Source organism: Lates calcarifer, linkage group LG23 (assembly GCF_001640805.2).
Source record: "Lates calcarifer isolate ASB-BC8 linkage group LG23, TLL_Latcal_v3, whole genome shotgun sequence".
Lineage (NCBI taxonomy): Eukaryota > Metazoa > Chordata > Actinopteri > Centropomidae > Lates > Lates calcarifer.
Genome location: NC_066855.1, coordinates 885,280 through 901,335, shown reverse-complemented (window position 1 = coordinate 901,335; position 16,056 = coordinate 885,280). Strand labels below are relative to the sequence as shown.

At 42.6% G+C, this 16,056-nt stretch overlaps 1 protein-coding gene across 1 annotated transcript in view; it reads right to left on the bottom strand.

Moving 5' to 3' along the window:
- LOC108885283 (protein shisa-6) overlaps positions 1-16,056 on the bottom strand; it is a 54,814-nt gene that overhangs the window by 13,015 nt on the left and 25,743 nt on the right. Inside the window, exon 5 of the mRNA XM_018679559.1 lies at positions 5,697-5,735. Coding sequence (XP_018535075.1) covers positions 5,697-5,735 — 39 coding nt within the window. The remainder of the gene's footprint in view (positions 1-5,696; positions 5,736-16,056) is intronic.

Here is a 16,056-nt window from a genome sequence, read left to right as displayed (position 1 = left end):
TCGGTCTGTTGGGTCGAGGGAGATGAGCCAAAGTGAATGGCCCACTGAGAAGAAGCAGAAGACTTCAGCTCATTAAGAGCCTGGACAGCCATGTTCAGCGATCCCTCTGTAATCTGGGGACCAATTAACTGTATTCAAGGAGGAGTCCCAGCACCACCAGCACCCCCGACCTCCCAGAGCCGAGAGGCTGCTTATCGGCTCAGAGCACCCCACTGCACCGTCACCCTCCTCGCCTCTTTAAGCTGACATCACATACATGAAGGGAGCTGACAGTGGAGACCCCCCCCCCAGCCCCAGATACACTACTGTCCATTAGTTATTACCTTTGTCTCCTTAAATTGACAGTGCTGCTGTCTAATCATATAGTGGGTTGATTATTTATGATTGACATGCTCTCCAGATTGTTGGGTTAAGCAGGGTCCCTATCTCAATTGCTAAATGGATGTTTTTCTCCGAGTATGTTGATGACGCAGCTGTGTGTTTGTCAGATGGTGTCAGTCAGATTTAGTGGCTGAATCAACCATATATCCAGGATCAGTGGGCTGCAGAGGCCGGTATTAGACACTTTCTTCTGGATACAGTCGCCCTCACCTCCGCAAGATGATTACTCACATTTAATTTCCCTTTGCCTATAACTGATCTACTGGAGAATACCTCCTTGGCGAGTTTACATAATAGCATCCAGATGGCACACAAGTGACTCAGTAATCTGACATTTGGTGTGGCATTTTGTTTCACTTCACACTTTCAAACATCACATCCCCATACAGCACAAAGGGGAGTCAAGAGAAGGCACGCTGAGCCGACCACAAAACACCTTGAACCCGGTGCCAAAGTTAAAGAAGCATTTGCAGAATCGATTGTGGTCACATGTGCGGCAGTATCGTGGAAACCATCAGAACATTGATTTCTTAGGATTTACATTCTGTCCATTCTGTCATGATCTCCAGTAGGCTCTCTGTCAATAGGGTTTGTGGGTGTGTTTGGCCACAGTCCCTTGTATTTCTATGAATAGTGGAGTTATACTTAGAGAAGAGATGCGTTCAATGGAGCGCTGCCAAACACTCATCTATGTGAGAGAGTGAAAGGGCAGGAAGATAGCTTACAAACAAACAAGGTCATCAGAGTGTTTGCCTGAACAACTGTGCAACCTCCAGAGGTGAGCTTCCTAATGTCACAACACAAGCCCCTAAACCCAACCCTCCAGACCACACACCAGCAGCATGTAAAGACAGACTGAGCTTAAAGGAAAAGGCAGGAACTATCAACATGTTGTTAAGAGTTGAAGATTACAGGACAGTCTCTCTGCTCAAAAAGAGAAAGAATAAACTGTATAAGGACTGAAGAACTTGGGGGAAGACACTTTCACATCCCCTCCTCAAGTGGTGTTGTGAAGGAGGGTTTCTGACCCTGGTTGATGATCTAACAAGCACTCTAAGCATGCAGACTCCTTAAAATTCAAATCGTAGCCATGAAGCATGACTCGAGCTTCATACTTCAGACTTGCTGGTTTGATTAAAATCCTGCAGTAGAATTTGCTTTATGCACCAGATGTGAATAAGCATTTAAAAGCAGGCAACCCTTCCACTGTTTAGAAAATGTGAACTGTGAGCAGACATGGTAGAAATAATGGTGGACAGAGACAGACTACACTGACAATAAAGACAGACGGGCACAACGTAATGGAAACTCTAAAGGCTTGGTATCTCTCACCAACACAGAGGAAGGGGAGGAGTCAGTAAAGAGCTGGAGAGACAGAAATACAGAGGATACTGGATAAACTGAGAGCAGATAAGAGAAGGGGGGACATGGTGGGGCACTGGGATGAAAACGAGAAACAGCAACATGGGCCAGTGATCACAAGGCAACCCACCCCCCCCCTCCCCACATCCTCAGCTCTTTGCTCCACTCTCCTCAAGACATCGCTCTCTAAAACCAACAGCCCTGCCGTCCCATTAGCCCTGCCAAGTGGAGCTACTGGAGTTATGAAAGGCTCAGAGGTGGGGATGGTGGTGGAGGGGGCACTAAGTGCACTGTGTGTGTGTGTGTGTGAATATGTGCAAGGTATGAATGTGGATGTCTCTGTCCCACTGGCTCTGTTGACAGCCCGGTGCTACCAACACGTCCCTGCCCTCCTCTCGCAGCAAAGGAAGTGGAGGAGACGGAAGCCACCATGGGCTTGACATTTAACAACTGACAAAGAGTGTTCACATTTAATCGCTAAATGTTAACTGCCATAATAGCCCCACTTCACTCGGTTAGCAGGGGACAAAGCTTTAGGTCCCTGGACTGAAGTAGCTCCCACCTCCTCATTGATTTCACTGGTACAGCAGAAGGCTTAACTCTGACCCAATTGCAGCCCTGGTGATAATGCGTAGAAGTTTTATTTATAGCCCGTCTAGCTCTGCTAATTTTAGCTTTCACTGCTAATTTTTAACTGAGTGGCTACTGTGAGTCACAGTTTGGACCACTTGAGCTCAAAACCATATCTTTAAGTGAAAGTCTCATCTTAATGTTATGTGTCTGCTTTTGTTGCTGTCACCATGAACCTTGCACAACCTGCTTAGGAAATACTGTGTTTAACTACATTCATGCCAATAAAACTAGACTGAAATCAGCACATTGTCTGGCTCCTCAAAATTCTCGTGTGTTTTTATAGCATCTTTAACATTAATCTAACTGTTTTTATTTATAGGAAAATGAGGCAATCCAGAAAAACTGAGTGAAATCTGTTTTGATTTCAGTTCGTCTCTGTCACGATCACTGGGTCAGATCTATCGTTGGGAGAAGGAGTGAAGTAGTGGTGTGTACCACAAATGTTCAAATCCTAAATACAGTTGCTTCATTTCTACACTCTACCCTCCAGTTTTACAACAGTATTGTGTGGAGATATGTGCCGGCACAGTTTGACATTATGGTCTTATAAAGTTGATATGTTGAACGTGTTGCGAACATCCAGCAGCCACCAGTCAAATTTCCATCTAAATTTTTTTTTTTAAATTAACAGAATTTCCAGACAATCTGTAAAAAAAATGCAAATGAATGCATGTTTCCATCCAGTACTGTCATGTGAATGTTAGGAGTTGAGCCAAAAGTTGGGACAAGCAGCTGGTGGCTGTAATTCTCCAGTTTGGTGCCAGTTCAGAAGAAGAAGGCACCATGAGATGACACAGTTAAAAGAAAGAAAATCTCTCCAGTGGAGCAGGACATCAGTGGACATGTAACAGTGGAAATAAAATATATTCATTTGGAGTTATCTTTCTGGTGGCCTGATGATGTAAGTCCAATATTTGCTCTCTTTTAAACACAGTTATCAGCCTTTCATAACACCGCTCCACTTTTGTTCACCAGCGACCAGGAAACATTTTCTTTTCCATTTGCTGCAGGGCAGGTGCTGCTGCTGAATTGATGATAACTCTGGAGGTGTCATAAAACTACATATTAACTATGTATTCTGAGTATATCAGATTTTAGTTATAGAACTTTGTATGGCTGCTATGACCATCTGTATACCTAATCTGAATACAGTGTGGTGCTGGGTTGCCTGGCTTGTCAGTTAACCTACATCTCATCCCTGCTAATGAGTGAAAACCAATTAACACATGTTCTGAACTGGTTGAAATTAATAGCTGCACCAATTGAAATACCCCAATATCATTATGCATTCATAGATAACTCCATTAATGAGAATCAGTGGAGCTGCAGACAAAGTTCCTGTGTTTTTCCAAGTGCAAAGAAAATCCCTGTCCAGGCTGTTTCTATCCACGCTGCCGGTAAGTATTGCTCTTTATGTCATAACTCACAATCACCCCCAAGACACCAAAGGCCAAGTGGTTACTTGACATGTCATTGCCTCTCCAGCTTTACAAATGTGCCATCAGTCTCAGTAGGGATGGAGAAGGGCAGGAGGTTGAGATGGACCTCATATCCAGTTCAATTTGAAATGTGATAGACAGTGAACCCACCATGGACTAGTGTGACCCTGTGTGTTAAAAGGCAATAAGAGATCCATTTTATTGAAGTAGAGCTTCATGATGTTCCTACAGAGCTCGTCTGATTTCACCGTTCTCTCACTACAAAGCTGAGGTGACTCGTGGGGTTTAAAGGTAATAATCTGTCCTGAAAATCAAACAGTGTAATAGTATGGCATTTTGACTCAGTGACACATCGTAGGAAAAATACGCTAATAAAAAAAGCCATTTCTCTCAACAGTTGATTGACATACCGACCGACTCCATTTGTGGGCTGTTGAAAAGCAGACTTCCTTTGAGAGGAGGCGGAGGGCGAGGAAGAGGTAGAGGAGGAAGAGGAGGGTCCGTATATCGTAAGCAAGGATAAGCACAGATTTATCTGATGTCTTCTTAAAATAAAAGAAGTAACATCATCAAAACTGCCTTTATCCATGCCTTTATAGACCAGCCCTCCTCTCCACTGAGACGGACAGAGTCGGACACCATAGAGGTTAGGACATTCATTTCAGTAAAATGGACAAAACATAGCAAAAGCTTCAGTGAAACAGTTCAAAACATACATTTCAAAGGGCAGGAATTAGAACAGAGGAGTGAAATGGGACCATTTGGGTTTTGAGGCACAACACAATGAAAAGAAAATGCAATGTGGGCCAGCTGCAACAAACATCAAGAGGTACAGAGTATTCTTGTTTACAGACACTATGCCCTAGTTTGGTTGGTTTTTTCGGTAATTAGTCTCTGCTCATAGAATGGACGTTTGAGCTGAGAACACAAACTATGCAATCGAATTCTCCTCTTTACAATGTTTGCTTGTAGCAAGCCCACATCACCACACCATTGATTTAAACAGAACCAGGGGTGTAACGGTGTATTCACCTAAAATGAGCTTCAGTTCAGTTTGCAGCAGAATTACTGTCTGTATTTAGTTTGTTTTTTATATATTTTATCTACATAATCACATGTGGGGAATATAAGCACTAAAGAATGGGAGTCGAATCATTTGCAATGGTTGGAAGATGATATTTCTCTGGAAACAGCCAAGCGCTCCACCTTAAACTATTTGCACTGAAGTAGTCCTTAACACATCTTAGTGAGAAATATCAACCACCCAGTTACAATTACCGGTGAATGGACCATCAGGACTGTGGAGAGGTATTGAACTATGTGAAAACTAGTGAGTTTTTACATTTCTGTCTGTGTGTGGATTAAACATGGGATAAAAACATGCTATTTATTCAGCTTGTTGGTTTATTTTTGATCAGACTGAGCCATGCCTCCAGCTCTGTGCTTAACACAGAGACATGAGAGTAACATTTACATTCTCATTTACAATATGTGAAACTGCTCCTTTAAGCTAAGCATAAAAAATTAAAACATTTTTTTTTTTTACCAAACTGTATCAAACTGTGAATTTTTGTACCGTTACACCCCTAAAACCAGCAACACACACCAGACTGCAGACATGTACTCATCAGACAGACAGGAAAGCTAAATGTCAAGGGGAAAATACACAGGTTGGTTATAGAGAGATAGATAGAGGTCAACACGAAGGCACTGCACTACACTGAACACTCCAGGTATAAGATGCCTCCAAACACTAATCAGGAACCAGATCTTACTTCAGATTACCACTATTTACCATCAACTGGTTCACAAGAGAAATGCAGGAATAAGGAAGTGGTTAGAGGCAGCTTTGACCCTTGAACAAAGAACAGCCATCCCTACCATGGTGACTCTGGGAGCGGACCGGCCAATGTTTTTCTCCTAGAAAACAAAACCAGGCATTTCTTTATTAAACTGTGCTCTTGTATGTTTATGTAACAGAGAAATTGAACATTGAACAACCGGCGGTTACTGTTCTGTGCTGAAAGGCAACAATGCAGATACATTCACAACAGCACATGGCATTAGACAACGAAGCAGTACAATGGCATTTTATGAAAACGTCTCATGTATAAGTCAAATGCTTGTATGTTACAGCAGCAGATATGTGGGTACAGGTAGGGCAGAAGGCTGCTGGAAATGAGAACAATTTTAGTGCTCGGATATCGACTGTGTTACATTTTATCTTCCCATCAACTACCGGCTGATGCTACCTGACACCGTGACACAAGGCAGGTAACCTCTCTCTGTCTCTGTCTCTGATGCATTCAGACACTCACACGTGTAAAAGTGTGGGGGAAGAAAGAAAAGTTGGAACTTCGAGATGAAGACAGAGAATTGGGGTAGGAGGAAGGGAGAGGAGGATAATAAGAAGAAGGGAGGAGGTGTGAAAAGTCACTGTTGTTCCCCGCACCACGACACCACAGGGCTCCAGCCATGCGGCACTTTGATCCATCACTATCGATTTACCATCAGCTTCTCATCGCCACTGCCTCCCACACAGAAACACACAGCTACAGGGATGCATTCCCCAGCTCTGGGTCTGAATAATATACACCAGTTTTGACCTTAAACACACTGACCAAATGAACCCTTATAGTTTGGAGCACATGAAGATAAGAGGTGGGAGTATTGCTGTTGCTGAAGATACACTGATGAGCAAGAATTGCAGATTTTTTCCACATGAGTGTTCAGAGAACAGCGGGAGGTTTACATGAAATCCCCTGTGAGAGAAACATCCAAACAGAACATTAGCACTAAAATGCTAAAATACACTTAACATCAGTTCCAGCAGAGAGAGGGAACATACTATAGATCAACACACTGTTCCCTTTCAGGAAATCTCCTCATCAAAACAAGAATATTTGAACCTATTTACGATACATTGAAGTGAGACTATATAACTTCGGAAAGTAGAAATAGCACATTTATTGTTACAATTAAAAATTTTTCATAAGAAGTAAAATGCCTGTTCACTCTGGTATCAGTACAGCCTGTAGATGTTGCTGTGTGATAACTGATTCACTAACTTTATGACTCATCTACACTCAGTCCTTAATTGCCACTTGTGCCCTCAGGGGTTAAGAAGAATGTATATACACACAGTATAAAGTAGACTGATTACAATGCATGCATACATAAGCTCCCCTCTATTTAACTTAGATTACTTCCTACCAAAGATTACAATGTATGTATGTATTTGATAAAAATTATAAATAATGTAAAATCTTGTAAACATGGTATATTTTATACACAAATATAAATATTTATTATCTCATTGTGTTTATATATTTTGTCATAGAGTGAACACGCACATCTCAAGTGAAATTTCAACGTGACCAAATGATCTTAATATAGAGTCCTGAGCGTCCATACACTGATATTGATCAGCAGCTCTTGATAACCTCCCTGAGATTTATTCCGATCGTTTTGACCTCATGAGGCAGTGAAATCTGCACTCAGTGCACCTCACAGGAACAGGAAGCACTACTGACATTAACCTCTCACTGGAGTATGTTAAGCAGGGCTACTGGAGATTCCTGCGAAACGACCTTGAGTGTTATTCCAGTCAATAGCTAATCAATGGCTTGATAAATCCATCAGACATGTAATGCAAGGCTGCCATATTAACGGCTGTGTAGTGTTTCCCTCAGTGGACACACTCTCATCTCCTGCGTCCTTTGTTTGGTCCATATCTGATGGCTTACCCCTGATGAGCGGGATAATGAAGATGATGCAGGCGTATTCCTGCAGTGTGGGACACGCTGGACCCAGTGAACCCATGTGTAAGGCTTGGGAAAATATGTAGCTGCTTTAAACCCTCTATATTTCCTTTGGCTTGGTTGAGGTAATGCAGGTAATTCATCTGTTTGTGACCCTGCTATATGAGCTGCAAAAGACCCAGCTGATCCATTGTGGCCTTTCACACATCCGTTTACTGAGTGTTACTGCGCCGTTATTTAGAAGCAAAATGTGACAAGAAACCTTGATCCCCAAGCATTAGTTACAGTTCTCCTGACTCAACATTATGCAGTGTATTTATGATGTGTGCAGTGTTTTAGTCAACAGAAACTTGTAAGGTTGAAGAGTGCTACAGGAAGATTCAGCATTTCCCCCTCAGCTCTGCACGGGCAAACAATCGTCTCATTTCACAGCATCGCCATGTAAAGCAGTCAGTTATTTTGACACACAATTTTCTTGCAATGCAGGAAGAGGAGATGAATCAAAAAGTCTAAAACGGACTGTCAGCGGAGGGATGAAATTTGTAAAAAAGACTTGAGAAAATTGAATTGACATGAGTGTAGACGGCAGCTCAGCAGTAAACAGCACTGGTTATGCTCCTTAATTGGAACAGGAGTGTGTTTTTACAGTAAACTGCTACACCTACATGCAGTCAGCAGGAGAGGTGTTGGCTGTAACAGGCAGAATTCCTGGCTTCCTATTGCAGCACCACTACAGGGAAAGACAACTGCGAGTGATGAGCTGCAGAGGAGTCAGTGCACTGAGGAGACCTCCCTCCCAGGGCAAATCTACTTGCCAGCATGCCCACCATCAGCATTTAACAATGTTTGCTCAGATTTTCAGCCCAAGGTAACTCGTTCTACAAGGGCTCCGCTGCATTTCCAGTCACCCTTACCCCAGCTGGTCCTGACATATCAGCAGGACTATCTCCTGAAATCAGCCATGTGGAGTCAGCCTGCTCAGTCACAAACATGTCATGTGTTCACAACACAGAGCCTTTTCTATGAGTCTTCAACAACCATATTCAGGCAGAGAGACTCAGGGTAACACAAAGATATTTGGTCCCGCTCTGATCTTCACTGAGCAGTATATTTATTATTATTAACAAAATACATGCGGATCAGTCCAGTTCTGCTGAAACGTCATCTACCTGTCACAGCTGTGAGTCTGATTCAGTGACATTATGGGAATACTGACTCCAGGGGCCGCTGCCATTCTGTGATGTATCTCACATAAAGCTAAATGTCTTTTTATGACTGTAAGACTTCACACACTCTTCCATTTCATATTAACACACAACGCAGCATAAGTAACATCTCATATCTCATAAACCATGTTTGCTAATGGTGCTGATGCACTCAGCCCCTGAGCCTGGGGAAGGAAACCACATTCAAACAAACTGATATTCGCCACAAATGTATCTTGTAATGTGCTAACTGAGAGCTTTCAGTGTAGCATGCAAAGCTGCTGTTAGCACACGTCACTGTTTTATACTGACTTACCCCTGAACAATCTGAGGAGCAGGAGAGGTTAAAGGAAAATACTTCTGGTCTATTACAGCTTGAGGCTTATGTTTTGTCCATCATTTCTTTAAATTGATTGCTGAGATGTGGGAACATGGTCTCATCACTAAAAAGACATCAGAGGAAAAAGACAAATAAACAAAAAGAGTTTCTTCAGTAATCACATCCACACTGGAACTCTGAACCTAACGAGGAGTAAGGAGTCAGAAAACCAGACAGGTCTTTAACAAGGCCCTGAGCCAAACTCATTTGGAAAAATATGAAAGCAAATGGTGAAATTATCACCTAATTAGCTGTTCATTACGCACAATTATCACAGACTCAACTCTGACATACTGCACTTAGTTGTGCACACAGTTTTACTGTGCAGTGAGGAATTATAACCCACATTCTTGAGCGTAGTCGGTTTAGGTTTTAGCTCCGAATAAAGTGGTTTAGAAAATCTGGTTAAACTGTTTTCAACCTGTGGTTTGTTTCTTCTCTGTTGGAAGCTGTAGCATTGTTGCTGTGTTTCCAGGCCATAATGACAAAATAATCCCAAGGCAAAGCTAATGTTAGCGTCAGCAGTCGTTGGCTAACTCTGCCTGGGAGCCATGTGGAAGTTTACAGCCAGCACCACCAGGAATTCCATCCACTGTGGATCAGTGAGGAAACACTGTCTGAGGAAATACCCACACTATCTGGCCGACTCAGGCTGCTGAAGCCACATGTTATTCCCTGGCCAGGATTGTATTAAGATTGAAGCATCCAAACCTCTCCTTCCAGTAAATACTTTGGCCTGTAATTACAATATAGAGTTCAAAGTTTTGATTTCCAAAATGTGCATTTCTTTCTCATCTGCCACCCCGGTTGTTGATTTCTTTCAATCAACACCTCACTGAGCGAAGACGCACTCAGTTTCTTGCTTTGCTAATCACGGCGCATTAGCATATTAACAAATCAATTGGCACGAAGGAGTGAATCTCTCTGTACCTGTGGCAAAACACTGGGTGCAATATTATGTAGCGTACTGAATGTGTGATTTGTTTCACACACCCCCCCGCCCCATCACCCAACACACACACACACACACACACACACCATTGCTCCCCTGCTGGGTGTGTTGGATTGCTATCAGTCCCTGAGAAAGCTGCTTACATAACCACGCTGCCAGCACCAGCCCACGTCAGCCTCCATATTAGATGATAGCATCTTAAATGGCTTTTTGACAATGTTGCATCTCACTTGCAGTTTATGAAGACAAGGCCACTTGTGAGTGTGTGCGTGAGAGCGAGGGGGTGTGTGACTGCTGTTTTGCCTGTAAGTGATGTAAAATAAGATGGTGTGTAATGGAAAGGAATAAAAAAGGGATGATGTCGCCGGGATTGTTTCACAGAGAAAGCTGTTCAGCCAACTTTAGGAGGAAAAAATAGTTCTGATTCATTTGTTTAGCAGCTTATGCAATTGTTGAAGACATATTCTCAGGGGCTTGAAAATAAGGATGTTAAATATTTATGCTTAACTGGTTCAGGGGTTGGGATTGTAAAGCATGAAAGCCGATCGTGACGCGATTAACACAAGCAGAGTACAAAGTTGCCAGAGTTTACCAGTCTTCTTGCAGGGGAAAAAAAAAGAGCTTTCTTCATTAACTCTCCATCTCATACAGCAATCCCCCAAGCTCAGATAGAGCTGGGTGAGCGAGCAAGGGAAAGATTAAGAGAGGGAGAGTGAGAGCAGAGATTCGATAAAGAAGGGGAGAGTCTTATTTCAGTGCTTCACACACTGCTGGATGATCAAAGTAGAAAATGCTGTTTTAATTCCAAGAATCATATCTCATCTCCTGTCCACAAGCTCATTATAGAGAATTATGCTGCAGGACAGAGGGGAAGAGAAGAAGAGGAGAAGAAGGAGGCAGAAAAGGCACAGAGAAAAGGCCTCCAACATCCAGCTAGTCTGCAACACCGTTCTTAATCCTCTTTTTTTTGGGCGGGGGGGCTGAGCGCTGATGTGCAGCTAACCTTTCCTGACCTGTTATAGATGTTGTAAAGGGGTGCAGTGACCCTGAGGCACCTCTCAGTGATGCAGCCCCAGCAGGGGGGCAACCTTTAATAAAACATAACTTGAATGGACATTGTTTGGCCAGTTAGTTACAGCAGAAGTAAGTTAGCTGTATGAGTCATTAAATTACTCTCTATGTCCAGAAAGTCTGAAGCCACCGCACCCACATTCCACATCTTCTGCAGGAACAGACAATGGTTTAAAGAGCCCGTGGTGTGGAAGTATTTACTGTACTGACAACCAGCAGATAATGTGCTTTACTGTGGTGACTGCACACAGTAAATCTGCAGGGTTCACACCCCCTCCAACTCTGAACAAAACCCACTGCATTCCTTCATGTTGGCTCAGCAGCAGCTAGTTATCCAGCTAACAAGATACGTCATGTAAAAACAACTGGAAGGTGTATTTCTCTTCTTGTAGCAGAGGTTAGCCACAGCAAGCTAACATGTTCGTCCACCCAACACACAGAAATGAGACTGATATTAACCCTCACATCAAACCCCAGAAAAACAAACAGGGGCAGAAAGTTACTTCAATAAGTAACCATTACTTTGAAAACACCAAACCAAGGCAGCCTGTTTCTACCCTGGAAACGTAGGTATTTGAAAGTGTGTGATGCTAAAAGCTAGCAGCAATAAATGTAGCAATACACTAATGTAAAATAAGTGTATTTGTGTGTATCATTACTGAATGTCTTACTGGCCATCATGAGACAGAAGGAAGTAGTAGTCTACTGTCTAATAAATGTATTCACATCTGCAATGTTTTAAAGCCAAGTGAATGTCCTCAGACGAGCTAAGAGCACTAATTCAGAATGTAATGGATTAGTTTTGGGCAGAGTCTTCTGCCCCTGGCTGACTGAGGCCACAGCTTTAGCAGCTGATGTCTGCTGGATATCAAAAATCACAATAAAACCAATCCCCTAAAGTAGATGAATGGCCACAGGAAGACACCTGATGTCAGGTTGTGCAGCAGCAACAAGCACTGAGGTGTGACCGTCCTGAAAATGACCCTCCCATTTCTGGCAGCGCTTGTATTTTTCCCGGCGAGCGAGCACCAGACAGAGATACCTGCACACACTGCGCACATCCATCCATACATTACTCCTCCAGCTCCCCATTCAACAGCACAATCAGGCTCAGCAGGGGCTCCACTCTCCAGTCATTACAGCCAGTTAATTCTAAACTCATTAACAATGGAGCCATAACAATAGTGCGCACAAAAGCAGAAGGTGTGGGTGGACTGCCTTCACGCAGGAAGAAAAAAAAAGAAATGCTTGGTTTTTCATAATCAACTGTCAGTCATTTGCTAAGATAAAGGCTTCTTTAAGTCTGCATAGGGGACAGAAGCCCACAGTTGCAATTTAATTACCATTTTGCTGGAGTTTTACAAAAGAAACATAAGTATGCAGTGTCATGACTACGGAGGATTGGCTTCATGAATAGAAATGTGTTCCTACAAAAGAGAGAAGAGAGAGGTGAATTAAAGCCCTGACATATTCATTGAAAGTTACGATTTTTCCGTCTCCTCTGGCCTCCTGGTTGAATACGGAATAAAAAGACAAAGGATTTGGATGAATATTAACCAGCCTTCTCTGCACTGGGAGAAAATCTTGGTGACTTTTCATGCCCTCCAGGATTTTTTCAACCAATTCACACTTTGTTTAGTTTTTGGTAATTTTTCAATTACCATAAGCTAAAATGTAGATTTTTTTCTCTACCGTTCAAAATTCAAACCAAATCTTCAGAGGCACATCACATTCCTGGATGTGACAGAGAGGATATCCTGCTTCCACAGCTGTGCTGCCACACAGCCTGAAGCACAAAAGCCAACAACACTTGACAAGGTGTGCACAATGTGCTCCAGGCATGAGGTGTGAGTGAGACAAATCTGAATATTGATTGAGGCCATTTAATCCACCTCGGCTCCTATTGATATGTCAATCATCCTGCTACATCTAGTAAAGCGTATCAGTCACACGAACAGAACAGTGGCCCAAGGACACCTCTCTTTTCTGTCGTGTTTTAATTGCTGTTGGCACTGCATGCCGTGACTCATGGTAATGAGTTAATGAAGTCATTGAGATTTAGTGAGCAGCCACGGGCTACAGACTTCCTGTTGAGAATAGTGCACCATTGAGTATGGCTTTATTAACATTTCAGAAAAGTGCCACTAGTCACATCGGCTACACTGATCACAGCAATTGTGATTAATTTTGTAGCCTGCCAGATTAGACTGGAGGGGGTTGGTGGGGCGGGTAACTTGGGAAGAGGTTTATGGCAGCATATGTAGGCTTTTTAATATTTCATCATGATTGGATTTCACAGGGAAGTAAATCATTTTCAGTCCACACACATCACACCACATATATGAAAAAATACTGCCCTTTCCCTTTAGTGCCACCTTCAGGTTGACCTCTGTGGTTTTGGTGAACGTCTCAACAACTATTGGATCAATTGTTGTAAAATTTGGTTTCTAAATTCATCTTCCCCTCAGGATGAGCTGTAAAAACTACTTCCCACCACCTTTAGCTTCACTTAACTAGCTGATGTTAGCATGCTTACACACAGAACTAAGATGATGACAATAAGAAACATTATACCTGCTTAACAGCATGTTAGCATTATCATTGTGAGCGTGTTAGGATGCTAATGTTAGCATTTAGCTCAAAGCACCACAGTTCTGTTTGACACCAATAAACCAAAACAAAAAGAACCTTTAAGACATTTAAATCATTCTTTAAATTAGAATACAAATTAAATGTCTGTGTATGTACTTCCAGTTAAATCAATGGGAAATAAATGGAAACAGTTTGGCAAAGCAGAAAATCATTTCTAAAATTAGTGGGGGGCTGATTATTTGTATATTTTCTTGGTCAATAAAGTCAAGAAAGAACATTCTCATTGAGCACACTCTGTTCCAAATATAATCCGGACACATTCAGAACATCATAAAAATGAAAATATCATGAAACACTGTGGGAATTCTTTGTTTTGTTCATCTGTGTAATATTTTGTTTTAATTATAATGTGTTTCAACTCAAATCAAGTTTGCTGTCTCCTTTAATGAGCAGTGAAACTTCTAATCTTGAAAAACAGTGACTCATTCCACAACAACAAGAAGGAGGAACAGACTTTGTGGAAATGTATTCATGCATTATTTCAGATGTATTGTCAGGTAATTGGTTAAAGCGCCTGTCGAGCGATCAGTATGCTACGAGAAAGACTAAGGAAGGCGAGTGTCAGTCGGAGCAGGGAGATATCTGACAGAGCTTCTCCGATCTAATAAGTAATAACCCTCGCTGTGAGAAAACCAGAATGAGCCGAGAGGAAAATCTATAGAATTCATTTCCAGAGATGCAGCGGCGATTTGTTTTGAAATGACAAATATTGCATTCACTAGATGTAGAAAAACATAAATCATCGTCTGAATTTGCTGTGGGGGTGAAAGACCCTTTTTGACATCGTTGGTCATTTTGCTTTGCTAAACTGGCAAATTAGTGCTTGTTAAAAGAAAGTCTGATGTTTTCATCCCGCTTTGGTTTACTCCTGATCTTTGCAAATCTCAGGCTGCTTGTGCAAATATTTTGGAAACCTGTTGAGAGTAACGACATGCTGCATGATGGAGAGGCACTGTGGAGAAGAGGGCAGGAAGGGGCCAGCCTGCAGATTGCAAGGTGATGGGACCCAGGACTCCTGTGGTTGGAGAGGGAACGTTCCCCCACTGGGTGAAATTACATCTGCACAGGCAAACCGGCAACACAAAGAATTTCAAATATCCCAGATTTGTAAAGAGAACCGGCGAATCTCTCCTGCTCGCCTTCATAATGCAAACCGAGGATCGGTTAGCTGAGGACGCCTGCTCCTGGCTTTTGTTTGGGCGCAACCCATCAAACTCTCTGACAAACAGTTATTGGATGGTGCACAGGCAAAGCATTTCTTTCTTCTTCCACCATTACTCTGTTGATATCATGTGGGGAAACAAATTGAAAGATGACTGAAGTGGAAAATGACTGTTAGTATATTGTAACTCTGTATAAACTGGTGAAGCATTTTAATTATGCACCAGAGCCAAGCATGAAATGTTTACTCAGGGAAACAGCTACAGAAATGTGCAACACGTTCATGTCAATAGATGAAATACAATGGATCTTTATGGGTGTGTTTAATTATTACATTCTGCAGCAGAAGCCAACGTGCTCCCTCTGCCTTTGACAAAGTGTCATATTTCATGTTGGCATGCGTTTCAGTCAAATGAGAGCGAGTCAGGTTGATAGATCGACGGTCTGTAGAGATGATGCATTTCCCCTGTGATTGCTTTCATAGCCATTACTCACAGCATAGGGTGATTAGTAGGCCGGCGGCTGACACCTCTGCTTGCGCCTGTGTGACGGAGCCGTCTCTTAGGAGGGTCCAGTTACCTCTGCCACAACACTGATCTTTGATTGCTGGGCTCAATCAGACGGCCAAAATAATGGATTATGTGCATTCCTATCAATCAGCCTGCCAGGGGACAGGAAGTCACCGAGGACAGACGGCAGCCGTGCTATTTATGAAAGAGGCTGGAGGACTTTTAGAAATATCAGTCAAATTCTGTCTCCTGGAAGTCATTGTGTTACCTGTCGATGGTATTTTGGGAGGAATACGTCTGTGCTGTCCTTGACCAGTCACTGTGTGTAATGAGAGAGAGGGCAACAGAGACGAAGTGTCAGCTTGACCCTTTAACTGAGGTAACGTCCACTGCCACCAGCCTGTTTACACACAGATATGGGCCATTAGAGTCGTCACTAACACACGTGTGAATACATTTCAAGCAACGCATGAACCAATCCTAACCCGTTCTGTAGAACTCATGTTAAATTCATTTCCTCAAGCTAACAGGTGGCGTCAGAGTCGTTACTC